Source organism: Pongo abelii, chromosome 13 (genome assembly GCF_028885655.2).
Source record: "Pongo abelii isolate AG06213 chromosome 13, NHGRI_mPonAbe1-v2.0_pri, whole genome shotgun sequence".
In the NCBI taxonomy this organism is placed as follows: domain Eukaryota; kingdom Metazoa; phylum Chordata; class Mammalia; order Primates; family Hominidae; genus Pongo; species Pongo abelii.
Window position 1 is genome coordinate 128,671,408 of NC_071998.2, and position 16,368 is coordinate 128,687,775.

The window sequence follows — 16,368 nt, forward strand, 5'->3', positions numbered from 1 at the left end:
GGGGAGGATGATATAATTTTTGGGGGAGGATGATATAATGATTTCTGGGGGAGGTTGATACAATTTCTGGGGGAGGTTGGCAGGAAGCCCTCACCCTCGGGGCTTGGTGCCCCTGAGACGCAGATCAGCTGCTTTGTTTTTGTCCTGTGATTCCAGGGGGCACCTCTCACCTCCGTGTGCACCAGGGACCGGAGCCCTGGATGTGCCATGGTCACAGTCACAGAGCCAGGGCCATTTCCAGCAGATGAGACCTCAAAGCCGGGCAGCAGTTCATAGCATGCAGGGGCGATGGCCCGGCTGCCAGGTGTCACTGTCCTCGGCTCGCAGCATGCAGGGGCGATGGCCCGGCTGCCAGGTGTCACTGTCCTCGGCTCGCAGCATGCAGGGGCGATGGCCCGGCTGCCAGGTGTCACTGTCCTCGGCTCGCAGCATGCAGGGGCGATGGCCCGGCTGCCAGGTGTCACTGTCCTCGGCTTGCAGCATGCAGGGGCGATGGCCCGGCTGCCAGGTGTCACCGTGTCCTCAGAGACGCCTGTTGACGAGCTCTTCTCCCTGGAGTGTGAGACCACAGCTGAGCAGGTTGGGACCTGTTGGGCGAGACAAGCCCATGGTGCTGGGATCTCGTAGGTATGGGAGTCTCCGAGCTGGTATCCTTGGGGACAGAGCCAGGGACGCCTGGGACTCTGTTGCACCTGTGCATGGGGCTTGTGGTCTACACTGTGAGATCTGTGCCTCGGTTTATTGTGGTTTACACTGCTGGATCCATGCCTCAGTTTATCCAGTCATGTCTTTCTCTCCAAGAGCCCCAGGGCAGGCGGAGAAGTCCCAGCCTGAGGGCTCTGGTGGGAGCTGGGGACCCAGGTGAGGCTGGGTGTCCGGGGCTGGCCTGGCTCGTGGGTGGAGGGCGCAGGTCCTGGGTAGGTGTGAGCAGCAGAGGAGTCTCGGAGGGTCCAGGGCTCTGAACCTGCCCAGGTGGGCTGTTATGGGAAGATCAAGGGCTTGTCTGACGCGCACATGCAATGGGTTTGGGGGTGTGGAGCTCAGAAGAGACTGGGGCCAGGTTGTGGATTTGGATGCTGTCACAGTGAGTGGTGTTTGAGCTACTGACTGGGCCAGATCAGCCCAGGTGAGGGAGAGCAGCTGTGTGCTGTGGGCGGGCCTTCCTGGCCAGCTGGGGCCGGGGGTGGGGGGCGCAGCTGGCAGCAGATGGGGTGCCCCACAGCGCAGGGAGGAGGGGCTGAGGAACAGTGCTTTGGAGGGAGAGCTGAGGAAGCAGGAAAGGCCTGGAGACCCAGCTGAGAGGCACTACAGAGTGGGATGAAGGTCAGGTCTGGCCAGGAGTGTGTGCTTTTTTTTGCTTTTTTTTTTTTGAGACGGCGTCTTGCTCTGTCGCCCAGGCTGGAGTGCAGTGGTGCGATCTTGGCTCACTGCAAGCTCCGCCTCCCAGGTTCACGCCATTCTCCTGCCTCAGCCCCCCCAGCAGCTGGGACTACAGGCACATGCCACCATGCCCAGCTAATTTTTGTATTTTTAGTAGAGACAGGGTTTCACTGTATTAGCCAGGATGGTCTTGATCTCCTGACCTCGTGATCCGCCTGCCTCGGCCTCCCAAAATGCTGGGATTACAGGCGTGAGTCACCGCGCCCGGCCTGGTTTTTTTTTAAAGATAGAAGAAATAGATGTTTCTGGGCTGATGGGAATGACCCAGTAGGGTGAGGAGTGGAGGATGGTCCAGGGGCTGGGCTGTCACTGAGCAGGTGGCCGGGGTCTCAGCACAGCAGGGGTGTCCTCAGAGGAGGGCTGGTGGGCGCAGATGCTGGGGTGACGCTGAGTAGACACTGGGAGTCCCCTGCTGCTGCCTCCCATTTTCTCAGGTCTTGGGCTAGGAAGCAGGATGGGGGGACGTGGCAGGGGAGAGGACAAGGAGAGGACTTGACTGTAGGAGGAATGGCCAGTGAGTGGACCCGGGTGCCTGGTGTGGTCACTGGGCAGCGGGCATGTCCTGCCCAGGGCACCTGCAGGGGGTGCCAGGCCCACAGGTGGGGAGGGAAGGACAGAGTGAGGAGCCCGTGGGTGAGGGACTGGTGAGGTAGAGGATGTGACCTGCAAGGACTGAGATGGGACCGTGAGTGGACGGCTGAGCCTCGGGGATGCGTGGTTACTGTAGCGAAAGCCTTTAGGGGCAGAAAGAGCAGAGCTGCCTGAGCGACTGGGTGTGGACGCTGCTGGGGAGTTAGGGAGAAGGAATTGGTGGGGGAGGACCAAGGGCCCGGGCACGGGAGGCATTGTCTGGTGAAGTGAGACCTATGGGGAATTTGGGAGGAGGAGTGGGGAGGCTGCCCACGGTTTGGGGTAAACAGCCTTGCTGGTGAGGGCTGGGGGAAGCAGTGAGGGTGAAGGCCTTTCAGAGGATGAGAACATGGACTGTGTTTGTGGGTGATGGACATGAATTCCAGGCGCAGCGGCAGGGCCAGGTTGGGTAGGGAGGCGGGAGGGGAGGCCTCCTGGAATGGGAATGGGTGTGATTGGGGGTGGCCCTGGGTATCACAGGAGGTGGTGATGGCCCTGGGAGCTGGGGTTCTGGGGCTCCCTTCACCCCTGTAGATGGGAGAAAGTGCAGGGGGTGAGGCCTTGGCCCAGGGCTCAGATTCACCTTTGACCCATAGGGCCAGGTCTTGGGGCACCCCTTGAGCGAGTCCCTTTTCCGCAGAGGGCTCTGGCCTGAGGATTTGCTGGGCCAGCGTCTGGCAGAAGCAGCTCCAGCCCTGGGTGCACTTGGAGGCAGGGCAGAGGCTTTGCTGCAGGTTTTCCAGGGCTCGGTCAGCCTGCGTCTGCCCGAGGGCTTCTCCCTCCAGGGTCCTCTCTGTCAGAAGAAGCACCGAGACTCAGAGCCTGAGGCCCCCAAAAGACCCCCAACCTCCATGCTGGGGCCACAGGGCCTGGACAGCCAACCTCCTTCCTCTCTGGTCCCAGAGGCCGGGGAGTGGGCCCAAAGAGTACCAGCATTCCACGTGGTGTGTGCGGCCCCCACGGCCTCGACAATCGGGGATCCGGGCCCCCGAGCACCCCCTGCACAGGGGAGGGGAGCCCTAGGCCTGGCTCCTAGAGGGGACCGTGACAGTCCAGTGGACCCCATACCCCGGAGAGAATGGAAACCCCCAACCCACGACCAGTTTCCCTGATGCAGCCCCTCTGGTTGGGTGCAGCGTGTGAGGAATATATAGCTGGAACCATCAGGCCCGGGCTGGCTGTTGGGAGGATTGGGGCGTCCCTGGGACTGTGGGGTCCTGAGCTGAATGCCAGCAGCACTGGTGTGGCTGGAGCGGCCACCTTGCCCCTCCTTGGAAGGCGGCTTCCAGGCTGGGCCAGAGTGGGAGGAGTCCAGGGTCCTTTAGGCAGGCCGGCAGGGGGAAGGGCCCAGAGCTCCAGCTCCTGGCTCCCGGCCCAAGTTGTTTCTAAATTTGTTCCCCAACCCCCACAGGGACCCTGAGCCACACGTGGTTTTTTTCCGTGATAGAACTTCCGTCTGTGTGTGCTGGCCTGTCTTGGGCAAGGGGCTCCAGGCTGGGGACAGAGGAAGGGGGAAAGGAAAGACAATGAGCCCACTTTGGGGGGGCCCCGATTGGGGTCAGGAGGGGAATGAAAAAGCGGGGAGAGGAGTAATAAGAGAGGGATTGCGGGTATGCAGCTGGGCAGAGGACCCTGTCCACCCCCTCTGCTGCTGCCCTGCTCCACCCTTGCTTACACAGGACCTGGAGCCCCCTCCCCACAGCTGTAAGCCCTGTGAGTGGGGTGACAGGTGGAAGGGATAACCTGGGGGAGGTGGGGACCCTGGAGGACAGGCTGAGATGCAGGAGCCCAGGGTGGGGGCAGGGCATGCAGCAGGGACCCTCGGCCTCACCAGGTGTCCTGAGCCTGACCAAGCCAGGAGGACTCTGAGTGCTAGAGAACTGAAGAGGGGATGTGACCTCCGGCCAGGGGATCTGAGCAAGCTGGCCAGGCCTCCCCCCTTTGGCGCCTCCGTCCAGCCCAAGTCCCGCCTGGGCCGCACCCCCTGACTCACTTCCTTTGCATAGAAGCGGAAACCTCCCCAGAGCTTCCTCTGCTCCGGCCGGCCGCTCCCTGGGGACCCGCAGGTGTCGCTGCCCCTCCAGGCCGGAGCTGGCCCAGGAGGCCCCTGGCCCACCCCCTCGCCCTGGGAGGCGCATTTCCTGCTTGGAGTCTCAGGCCCCAGCGTCTGGCACAGGCAGGGGCCCGCGGAGCTGAGGGCAGTGGACCAGCTGCAGGTAGGGGTGGGTTGGGGCCTGGGGCCCAGGCCAGTTCCTGCCAGTCAGTGGCTCTCTTGCTCCGACCGGCCTCTTCTTTCTGTCCATCTTTTCGCCTCACCTCCACTGGTCTCCGGGGGGCTCCCTGCGCTGCTCTGCTCGTTCACTGGAGGGGTGTTGGGAGGATCCCAGTTTTGGAGTCGGGGCTGGGATGCCTGGGTTGAGCCCGGGGACTGGGCCCGGGCCTATTCTCAAAATCAAGTTCCAGCCAGACCCCCGCCAAGTGTTCTGGAGCGTGTGGGGGCGTTTCTGAACTCCTGGGCACTCAGGCCTCTGCTTCCCGCGGCCCCTCCTTGGGAGACGGCCCAGTCCAGTGGGAGCCGCGGGCGGGGGCAGGGTCCGGGGGTGACTGTTCACCCCAGTGGGCGCCTCGGCGGCCACTGACTCCTTCGACGACTTCTCCAGGAAGCCGGGGCGGCCACCAGATAAGCCTCTACCCCGCCACTTCCTCAAGGCCCGCGGCGGCCGTTTATGGGAAGACCCGAGAGATTTGCATCAGGGCCCTGCGGAGCGGTGGAGGGGCGGAGGGGCGGAGGGGCGGAGGGGCGCAGGGGTCGCTTCCCGGTCTGAGGGGCGAGGCCGCGACCAGGCCCTGGCCCTGGGGCAGCCCAGGCCGCACCCCACGGGACTCCCAGGGGCTAAGATCACTCCGGGGACCGGTTCCGGCGGCCCGCGGGAAAGGGCAGTGGCGGGAGTCCAGAGACCCTCCCCGTCTTCCCGTTGCAGGGAGGGCGACCTGTATGCGGAGCGCCGTTCCTGCGCCATGGACCGCGGCCAGCCCAGCCTGGAGCCTGCTGCCGCGGCCCCCCGAGCCTCGGGCCGGTGCGTGATCGCGCCCGTGCGCGCTGTGCTCCGCCTGCGCCGCCGGGTGTGTGTCCTACGCAAACGGCGCCTCCTGCAGCCGGGTGGGGGGCCCGACGTCGGGACCGGGGCGCCCAGGCAGGGCTACAGCCCCCGGGCGCCGCGCGCGGACCTGGACCAGCCGCAGTTCTTCACCTTCGACGGCCCCGCGGAGCTACCCTCCAGGACGCCACGCAAGAAGCGCCGGCGCAGCCGCCTGGTGCTTTACCCGGAGACTTCGCGCAAGTATCGGCCGCGCGTGGAGCACAGGAGTCGCGCGCAGCGCTGCCTGCTGCTGCTAGTTGCCATCGTGGGCTTCCAAGTTCTCAACGCTATCGAGAACCTGGACGATAACGCGCAGCGCTATGACCTCGACGGGCTGGAGAAAGCGCTGCAGCGCGCGGTGTTCGGCCAGCCCGCTGCCGTAGCGCGCATCGTGGCGCTGATGCGGGACTACCTGGCCACGCATGTGCACAGTCGTCCGCTCCTCCTGGCGCTGCACGGGCCCAGTGGCGTGGGCAAGAGCCACGTGGGCCGCCTGCTGGCGCGCCACTTCCGCTCGGTGCTGGAGGATAGCGCGCTCGTGCTGCAATACCATGCGCGGCACCACTGCCCCGAGGCGCGCGCCGCACAGGACTGCCGCGAGGAGCTGGCGCGGCGCGTGGTCGACGTGGTGGCGCGGGCCGAAGCAGAGGAGAAGACCCCACTCTTGGTGCTGGACGACGTGGAGCTCATGCCGCGGCCGCTGCTGGACGAGCTGCACGGCTTCCTGCAGCCGCAGCGCTCCCACCACTTCCACAACGCCATCTATGTGCTCCTCAGTGGCGCGGGTGGCGCCGAGGTCACGCGCTTCGTGCTGCAGAACGCGTCCCGCGCGCTGCCCCTGCGCCCCGACGGCTTCCGCAGTGCCGAGGCCGCAGCGGCGCAGGCGGAAGACCTTCGCGCCAGCCTGCTGGCTCTGCTGTCCCGGGAGCATCCGCTGTGGCAGGCCGCGGCCATCGTGCCGTTTCTGCTGCTAGACAAGCGGGATGTGGTCAGCTGCTTCCGGGACGAGATGGCGGGCGAGGGCTTCTTTCCTGACCAGGCCCGCGCGGAGGCCCTGGCCGCGCAGCTCAGCTTCTACCGCGTGGCTGGCCGCGAGTTTGCTGTCACCGGCTGCAAGCAGGTGGTGGCCACGGTGAACCTCCTGTAGTGGAGGCGCAGGACGGGACGTTTGGGTTGATGGCAGCAGTAGGAGGGCGACCAGGGACCTTGTGGGCTGGTGCAGGCCCCTGAGGTTTCCAGTGAATGTGTGGCTGCCCGGCTGGTGGGTGCGGATCAGCTTGGAGCTCTGCTTCCAGGTCCACACCCGCCTCAGAGTCCCGAGTCTGTCCCTGGGGGCGGCAGGAGAGCAGCCACCTCCCTCCCGAACTCGCCCATTGCCCTGCTGGGCATCCCAGGCATGGTCGGGTGCGTTCTCCCTGTGGCCTCAAGAGGTGGGTTCCCACGGTACAAGGATGATCTCAGGGCCAGCAATTCCCGAGGTCACACAGCTGGGACGTGACCCCGCCTCTTGGGGGTGGTCGCGTGTTGCTCAGTGCTGGGGTGGGGTTCTCATTCCGGCCCCCCTGGAGATGACCCCGGAGGAGGCCACAGCCAACCATGACAGTGCTGGGGCCCTGGCCGTCTTCTCCACCCACCCCACCCCTCACTCAGGTCGTGTTTTCAGGAGCTCAAGGCTTGCGTGTCTTGACCGTAAGGGGAGGGGAGCGGAGGCAGAGGCTCCTCAGGCAGCCTCTCCCCCTCCTTCCTGGACCCCCCAAACCCGTGCCCGCCAGCCCTGGCTTGGGCTCACTGGGTGACCGAGAGCCCGCGGGGCAAGCGGGAGGTGCCTAGGCCTCTCCCCATCCCCCTCTTCTCCGCACGTGGGACCCTTAGCCCGTGGCCAGCCCCCCTGGTCACCACGATTGCGCGACCTCCCTTTCCCTGGGGACTTTTGTGCCTGGAGTTCCGCCCACCCTCACCCTCTGCGCAAAGCGCCTTCCCCACGCCAGTCGACCCCACACCCGACACTCCCCACGCTCCGCCTCCCGGAAGCCCTCCTGGACGCCTCCTGTGGATGGGCCCACCGCGCCCACGGGGGCTTTAGGGGAAGGTGCTTTGGGCGCTTTTTGCGCCATGTCTCCTCGGGGGCGGCGGTTTTCTCGGACGGTTCTCGCCTCCTCCCACAACCCCAGTGTCCGGGACGCACCCGGCAGCCTCACTGCTGCCGCCTTGTGGCGCGCCCGGCCCAGCCGGTGGCTTCTGTGGTCGCCGGGGGCTGAGCGCGCGGCTGGGCCCTGAGTCCTCCAGGCCGCCCCGAGCCTGTCCCCGCCGCCGGCCCCGCTGCAGTCCCAACCCGGGCCTGCCCGGGAGGAGCGCACGGGCGGCGATGACCGGTCCCGAAAGGGGCTCAGAGGGCAGCGAGGTTTCACGCCGGTGCGGGGCGCAGTCGAGGTGGGGGCACCGCGAAGGTGGAGGCGGGGCCGCGCCGGAAGCCCCGAGTCGAGCGCACACGGCGCGCGCCCCTGGCAAGTGGGAATCCTCCGGCCCCGAGGCCTGAACTCAGCCCGGAGATCGCGCCCGCCAGCGCCGGTGTCCCTGGAGGGGCCCCGCTAGCTCCCTGAGCAGAGGTCCTGCGGGTCCCCGGAGGGTGTCCTGTTCTCTCCCCCTCCTCGCATCCATTCTCGCCTTGGTGGTTGGTGTCTGTGGTCCAGGGCGAGGGCCGTCTAGTGGAGACGGGGATTCAGGCCTCTTGAAAGTCTGGGATCTCTGGGCGGATGGCAGCGGCTCCCCGGAGCTCGAGCTCGGCCCGCAGGTCCTGGGCCCAGGGCGGGAGCGCTGGCGAGAGGGCTGCCCCGTCCTGCCCAGAGGGTCCTGAGGACTCCCGCTGCTCCTGGAGTCTGGGGGAGGGGTCTGGCTCCACGGGGTGGGGGTGGGGGCTACCAGGAAACCTTTGCCTCCTGGGGCTGTGCAGGACCGGCTAGCCAGCGCTGGGAGCTAGGGCTGAGTTCAGCCCAGCTCTGTCCACCCCACCCCCAGGGCTAGGGGAAGGAGCTGGGAGAAGGAGCCCCACCTCTCCCAGGCGAGTATCTGTCCCAGGAGCCCACACAGAGGGACACCCAGCTCTGGTCTGGCCTTCGTGTTGGCTTCAAGGTGGTAACAGAGAGAGCTGCAGAGTGGGGGTGTGTTTGCCAGTCCCTGCATGGGTGAATGTTGGGGTGCCCACTGCTCCCCAGGCAGGACCCCCAGGACTGTCACCTCCCCTTCCCACAGAGCACCCACCTGGAGGTGTCACCTGCCGGCAAGCGTGGGCCATTCATCCACCTGTCAGTCAACAACACCCGCTGAGCATCCGCTTGTATCAAAAGGTCCAGACCTAAGGGGAAATTTTCTCTTTCTTTTCCCTCTTTCTTTCTTTTTTTTTTGACACAGAATTTTGCTTTTGTTGCCCAGGCTGGAGTGCAATGACACGATCTCAGCTCACTGCAACCTCTGCCTCCTGGGTTCAAGCGATTCTCCTGCCTCAGCCTCCCGAGTAGCTGGGATTACAGGCGCCCGCCACCACGCCCGGGTAATTTTTTTGTATTGTTGGTAGAGACGGTGATTCACTATATTGGCCAGGCTAGTCACGAACTCCTGACCTCGTGATCCACCCACCTGGGCCTCCCAAAGTGCTGGGATTACAGGTGTGAGCCACCGTGCCCGGCCTCTTTTTATTTATTTCTAAAATATTACATTGAGGCCAAATTGTGTGCTTAAGAAGAACGTGCACCAAGTGCTGGGGTGGGGGCTGGTTATAAATGAGGCCACAAATCATGCTTGTTAATAAATTGTGTGGTTCAAATCTGTTGACCTACTGTTTGGTTTGTTTCTTGTCTGTTTGGTCTGTTAATAATTGAGGAGGATGCTGAAATCTATCCCTAATTGTAGATTTATGGTAGATTTATCCATTTCTCTCTAAGCTTCTATTTAATAGGACATGCTGATGGAGAGTTTTGTTTTTCGTGAGAAACTTCGGAATGGGGAAGTGGTGTGGACCTGGAGGCTGATGGAAGGATTGGGGCTCACATGCAGTCTGTAGCTCAAACATCCGGGTTTTCCAGGAAATCCATGAATAACTAAAAAAGTATTTTCTTTAATTGCCCTGGACAGGTGCTGAGGGCAGATGGCCCAGGCTGCACATGTGGGAAGCTGCCAGCTAACCAGATGATCCCAAATGTCATAGCTGCTCTCCCTCGTATGTGCAGAAACCGTTTCTGTGCAGTTGTCTCTGAGTTATTCTTTGACATCTGCCATGTATCGTTATGTAGTAACCCTCGTGATCTGTGTGTGCACATCATAGTGGCTTTTTTTTTTTTTTTTTTGAGACAAGGTCTTGCTCTGTCACCCAGGCTGGAGTGCAGTGGTGTGATCTCCACTGCGTTCAAGTAATTCTCCTGCCTCAGCCTCCTGAGTAGCTGGAATTATAGACGCCCACCACCACACCCAGCTAATTTTTGTATTTTTAGTAGAGACTCAGTTTCACCATGTTGGCCAGGCTGGTGATCTACCCATCTCAGCCTCCCAAAATTCTGGCATTACAGGTGTGAGCCAACGTGCCCGGCTTCTCTTTTCTTTTAATAGAGACAGGTTCTCTCTGTCATTCAGGCTGGAATGTGGCATGATTGTGGCTCGCTACAGCCTCAACCTCCTGGGCTCAAGCGATTCTCCCACCTCGGCCTCCCAAAGTGCTGGGATTCCAGGCGTGAGCCACCGCGCCCGGCCGTTCTCTGCATTTTCTTGTTCTTCTTTCTTTTTTTTTGAAAAGGAGTCTCTCTCTTGTTGCCCAGGCTGGAGTTCAGTGGTGTGATCTCAGCTCACTGCAATGTCCGCCTCCTGGGTTCAAGTGATTCTCCTGCCTCAGCCTCCCGAGTAGCTGGGATTACAGGTGCGCACCACCATGCCCACCTAATTTTTGTATTTTTAGTAGAGATGAAGTTTCACCACGTTGGTCAGGCTGGTCTTGCATTCCTGATCTCGTGATCCACCCACCTCTGCCTCCCAAAGTGCTGGGATTCCAGGCGTGAGCCGCCGCGCCCGGCTGTTCTCTGCATTTTTCAAGGTCAGCAACACTGCATCCTTCCGACCACAGCCAGGAAGAGTTTTCTGCTTTTAAGGACCCATGTGACTAGATGTGTCCACCTGGGCCAGGCGCAGTGGCTCATGCCTGTAATCCCAGCACTTTGGGAGGCCAAAGCGGGCAGATCACCTGAGGTCAGGAGTTCAAGACCAGCCTGGCCAGCATGGTGGAACCCTGTCTCTACTAAAAATACAAAAATCAGCCGGATGTGGTGTCGAGTTCCTGTCATCCCAGCTACTTGGGGGGCTGAGGCAGGAGAATCGCTTGAACCCAGGAGGTGGAGATTGCAGTGAGCCAAGACCGTGCGACTGCACTCCAGACTGGACGACAGAGTGAGACTACGTCTCAAAAAAGATAAAATAAATAAATGTGTCCACCTGGATAATAACGGATTATCTTCCCATCCAAGGTCCACACTCTTACCTATATCTGCAAAGTCCCTGAGTCGGTTTTGGTAATTTGTGTCTTTCTTGGAACTTCTAGGAATTTGTCCATTTCATCTAAATTGTCTAATTTTATTGATTTTTTTTTTTTTTGAGACAGAGTCTTGCTCTATCGTGCAGTCCGGAGTGCAGTGGCTCGATCTTGGCTCACTGCAACCTCCGCCTCCTGGGTTCAAGGGATTCTCCTGCCGCAGCCTCCCTAGTAGCTGGGATTACAGGTGTGTGCCACCACACCCAGCTAATTTTTGTTTTGTTTTGTTTTGAGACTGAGTTTCACTCTTGTTGTCTAGGCTGGAGTGCAATGGTGCGATGATCTCGGCTCATTGCGACTTCCACCTCCTGGGTTCAAGCAATTCTCCTGCCTCAGCCTCCCGAGTAGCTGGGATTACAGGCACGCACCACCATGCTCAGCTAATTTTTGTATTTTTAGTAGAGACAGGGTTATATCATATTGGACAGGCTGGTCTCAAACTCCCGACTTAAAGTGATCCTCCAGCCTAGACCTCCCAAAGTGCTGGGATTACAGGCATGAGCCACCATGCCTGGCCCTAGGCAAACTTTTTGAAATAAAGCTTTTTTTTTTTGGTTTATTTGTTTGAGACAGGGTCTCACTCTGTCACCTAGGTTGGAGTGCAGTGGTGCAATCTCGGCTCACTGCAGCCTTAAACTCCCAGGTTCAAGCGATTCTCCTGCCTTGGCCTCCTGAGTAGCTGGGACCACAGGCGTGTGCCACCATGCCCTGGTAATTTTTTTTTTTTTTTTTTTTGAGACAGGGTCTTGCTCTGTTGCCCAGGCTGGAGTGCAGTGGTGTGATCTCTGCTCACTGCAAGCTCTGCCTCCCAGGTTCACGCCATTCTCCTGCCTCAGCCTCCCAAGTAGCTGGGACTACAGGCGCCCATCACCACGCCCGGCTAGTTTTTTGTATTTTTTTTTTTCTGAGATGGAGTCTTGCTCTGTCGTCCAGGCTGGAGTGCAGTGGCGCAATCTCGGCTCACTGCAAGCTCCGCCTCCCAGGTTCATGCCATTCTCCTGCCTCAGCCTCCTTAGTAGCTGGGATTACAGGCGCCCACCACCACACCCGGCTAATTTTTTGTATTTTTAGTAGAGACGGGGTTTCACCGTGTTAGCCAGGATGGTCTCGATCTCCTGACCTCGTGATCCGCCCGCCTCGGCCTCCCAAAGTGCTGGGATTACAGGCGTGAGCCACCGTGTCCGGCCCCACATTGGGTAGTTTCTATTGATCTAGGCTCAAATTGTACGGCGAGCACATACAATTCCAGCTGCCCGGGAGGCTGAGACAGGAGAATTGCTTGAATCCAGGAGGCAGAGGTTGCAGTGAGCCGAGATCGAGCCATTGCACTCCAGCCTGGGAGACAGAGCGAGACTTGTCTCAAAAAAAAAAAAAAAAAAAAAAAAAAAAAAAATCTGTTGCTCAGCCTCTTTAGTGGATTTCTCATTTCAGTTTTTGTGCTTTTTAACTCCAAACTTTCCATTTCCATTTGGTTCTTTTTTTTTTTTTTTGTCTTTCAATTCTTTATTATAAAAAAAACAATTGTTTTCCATCTTGAAAGTTTTTTTAAAAAATTTTTTGAGAGATGAATCTCAATCTGTTGCCCAGGCTGGAGTGCAGTGGTGCAATCTCAGATCACGGCAACCTCTGCCTCCTGGGTTCAGGCAATTCTCCTGCCTCAGCCTCCTGAGTAGCTAGGATTACAGGCATGTGCCACCACACCCAGCTAATGTTTGTAGTTTTAGTAGAGACGGGATTTCTCCATGTTGGCCAGGCTGGTCTCAAACTCCTGACCTCAGGTGATCCACCACCTCGGCCTCCTAAAGTGCTGGGATTACAGGTGTGAGACACTGCGCCCAGCCTAATTTTAGTATTTTTTAGTAGAGATGGAGTTTCACTGTATGTTGGCTAGGCTGGCCTTGAACTCCTGACCTCAAGTGATCTTCCCGCCTCAGCTTCCCAGTGTTGGGATTACAGGCGTGAGCCACTGCGCCTGGTCAATTTTTGTATTTTTAGTAGAGACAGAGTTTCACCATGTTGGCCAGGCTGGTCTCGAACTCCTGAGATCAAGCAATCCTCTTGCCTCGGCCTCTCAAAGTGCTGGGATTACAGGTGTGAGCCACCGCACCTGGCTTCACCTTGAAAGTTTTAAAGCCAATGTATCTTCTCTTTCTGAAGATTTGAAATATTTTGTAGACAGAATGGAAAGCAATGAAAATCTACAAAAATGTTTTGAAGACCCAAAAGAAAAAGCATCAGATTTGTTTCTGGCAATACCTGTGGTTGAGATGAAGGGATCCATAGCAGAGGTTTCTTCAGAGCCTCAGGCTTGGGATCAGTTTTTATTGCACTATCAGGTTGAGTGTCTGTGATTACATGATCAGAGGATCAACCAAAGTCAGAATTTCTGAAGTTGAAGTGAAACTAGTATACTTTTTTTTCTTTTCAGACAGAGTTTCACTGGGTTGCCCCAGCTGGAGTGTAATGGCATGATCATAGCACATTGCTCAAGCACATAGCAACAGGCTCAAGCAATCCTCTTGCCTCAGCCTCCCGAGTAGCTGGGACTACAGGTGCATGTCACCACGCCCAGCTAATTTTGTTCATTTTTTGTACAGATGAGTTTTCACTATGTTCCTCAAGCTAGTCTCAAACTCCTTGGCTCAAGGGATCCTCCTGCTTTGGCCTCTCAAAGTGCTGGGACTACAGGCTTGAGCCACCACACCTGGCCCAGACTGTGTTCCTTTTTTTTTTTTTTTTTTTTGAGACGGAGTCTCGCTCTGTCGCCCAGGCTGGAGTGCAGTGGCGCGATCTCGGCTCACTGTAACCGCCTTCTGAGTTCACACTATTCTCCTGTCTCAGCCTTCCAAGTAGCTGAGGTTGCAGGCATGTGCCACCACGCCTGGCTAACTTTGTATTTTTAGTAGAGATGGGGTTTCACCATGTTGGTCAGGCTAGTCTTGAACTCCTGACCTCAGGTGATCTGCCCGCCTGGGCCTCCCAAAGTGCTGGGATTACAGGTGTGAGCCACTGCGCCTGACCCAGGACAAGGGCTTTGACTGTGTGGAGCTGGTGATGGATGAGCTACAAGGAGCAGCCCCTGCCATGGGCCTTCGTGGACTGAGGCCATTGGAGCCTCCTGCAGGTGTCAGCGCAGCTCAAGGAGAGACGCCCGCTCAGCACCGCCCAAGAGATGCAAACTCATGTCCAGGACCTCGTGGAGTTTCTGGAGGCTGGAAAGGGAACGGGGATGGAAGGCGCCCCAGCACGTGGCCATTGCCTGGGGGTGTGAGCTGGCAATTTCTGCCCTTCTGCCTCTGAGGATGAGCGTAGAGCATCGTAGTTTTTCTTATTTTTTTTTTTTCAAGACGGAGTTTCGCTCTTGTTGCCCAGGCTGGAGTGCAGTGGCGTGATCTCGGCTCACTGCAACCTCTGCCTTCCGGGTTCAAGTGATGCTTCTGCTTCAGCCTCCCAAGTAGCTTACCCGGCTAACTTTTGTAGTTTTAGTAGAGACAGGGTTTCATCATGTTGCCCAGGCTGGTCTCGAACTCCTGACCTCAGGTTATCCACCTGTGTTGGCCTCCCAAAGTGCTGAGATTACAGGTGTAAGCCACCGAGCCCAGCCTCTTTTCTTTTTTTTTTAATTTTTATTTTTTGAGACAGGGTCTTACTCTGTCACCCAGGCTAGAGTACAGTGGTACAGTCATAGCTCACTGCAGCCTTGCCCTCCTAGGCTCAAGTGATCCTCCCAGCTCAGCATCCCGAGCAGCCGGGGCCACAGGTGTGCACCACCATGCTTGGTTAATTTTTGTATTTTTTATAGAAATGGGGCTTTGCCACATTGCCCAGGCTGGTCTCGAACACCTGAGCTCAAATGATCCACCCACCTTGGCCTCCCAAAGTGCTGGGATTACAGGAGTGAGCCACCGCGCCCAGCCGCCCATTCCTTTTTACGGGTGAAATGAGTACTGTGGATCAGGATGCACTGTGACTGGTGTCCTTACAAGAAGAGAACATTTGGGCCGGGCGTGATGGCTCACGCCTGTAATCCCAGCACTTTGGGAGGCGGAGATGGGTGGATCACAAGGTCAGGAGATCGAGACCATCCTGGCTAACACAGTGAAACCCTGTCTCTACTAAAAATACAAAAAATTAGCCAGGTGTGGTGGTGGGCGCCTGTAGTCCCAGCTGCTTAGGAGGCTGAGGCAGGAGAATGGCATGAACCCGGGAGGCGGAGCTTGCAGTGAGCCGAGATCACGCCACTGCACTCCAGCCTGGGCGACAGAGTGAGACACAGTTAAAAAAAAAAGTGCTATTATAATCTTACAAGGCCACTGCCGTACATGCAGTCATCGTGAACCAAAACATTGTTATGCAGTGCCTGACTGTGCGTCTCTGTCCAAATGTTCTCTCTCTTTTTTTTTTTAGATGGAGTCTCGCTCTGTCGCCCAGGCTGGAGTGCAGTGGAGTGATCTCGGCTCACTGCAAGCTCCACCTCCCAGGTTCATGCCATTCTCCTGCCTCAGCCTCCCAAGTAGCTGGGACTACAGGCACCCGCCACCATGTCTGGCTAATTTTTTTTTGTATTTTTAGTAGAGACGGGGTTTCACCATGCCAGCCAGGATGGTCTTGATCTCCTGACCTCATGATCCACGCACCTTGGCCTCCCAAAGTGCTGGGATTACAGGTGTGAGCCACCGCGCCTGGCCTTTTTTTTTTTTTTTTTTTTTTTTTTTGAGACAGAGTTTTGCTCTTGTTGCCCAGGTCGCAGTGCAATGGTGTGATTTTGGCTCACCACAACCTCCGCCTCCCGGGTTCAAGCGATTCTGCTGCCTCAGCCTCCCGAGTAGCTGGGATTACAGGCATGCGCCACCATGCCCGGCTAATTTTGTATTTTTAGTAGAGACAGGGTTTCTCTGTGTTGATCAGGCTGGTCTTGAACTCCTAACCTCAGGTGATCCACCCGCCTCGGCCTCCCTAAGTGCTGGGATTACAGTCGTGAGCCACCGTGCCCGGCCTAATTTTTGTGTTTTTAGTAGAGACCTCCCAAAGTGCTGGGATTACAGGTGTGATCCACCATGCCCGGCCTGTTCTTTTATTTTCAAGATTATTATTATTATTTTGAGATGGAGTTTTGCTCTTGTCGCCCAGGCTGGAGTGCAATGGTGTGATCTTGGCTCACTGCAACCTCTGCCTCCAGGGTTCAAGCAATTCTCCCGCTTCAGTCTCCCAAGTAGCTGGATTACAGGCGCCCGCCACCACGCCCAGCTAATTTTTGTATTTTTAGTAGAGATGGGGTTTTACCACGCTGGCCAGGCTGGTCTTGAACTCCTGACCTCAGGGGATCCACCGGCCTCAGCCTCCCAAAGTGCTGGGATTACAGGCATCAGCCACAGCACCCGGCCTATTTTCAAGATTATTTTGTTTTTTTTTTTGATATTTGTGTTTCCAAATGAATTTTAAAAATCATCTAGCCAATTTCCACGGAAAGCCTGCTGGATTTTGATTGATTGCATTGAATCTGTAGATTAATTTGGGGAGCACTTATAACACTATCAAGTCTTCTAGGCAGTGAACATGATACATCTCTCTTTTGATTTAGATTTAAAA

The 16,368-nt window shown here is 57.9% G+C and overlaps 1 protein-coding gene across 1 annotated transcript; it reads left to right on the top strand.

The window, feature by feature from the left end:
- The first annotated feature begins 41 nt into the window (after positions 1 to 41).
- TOR4A (torsin family 4 member A) lies at positions 42 to 9,030 on the top strand. The gene is made up of 2 exons (XM_002820438.6): positions 42 to 4,286; positions 5,052 to 9,030. The coding sequence occupies exon 2, from the start codon at positions 5,089 to 5,091 to the stop codon at positions 6,355 to 6,357; it is 1,269 nt and encodes a 422-aa protein (XP_002820484.2). The 5' UTR covers positions 42 to 4,286; positions 5,052 to 5,088; the 3' UTR covers positions 6,358 to 9,030.
- The last annotated feature ends 7,338 nt before the right edge of the window (positions 9,031 to 16,368 follow it).

What these genes read in the sequence shown, in the direction of transcription:
- TOR4A (XM_002820438.6), top strand. Translation starts at nt 5,089, where the DNA reads ATGGACCGCGGCCAGCCCAGCCTGGAGCCTGCTGCCGCGGCCCCCCGA.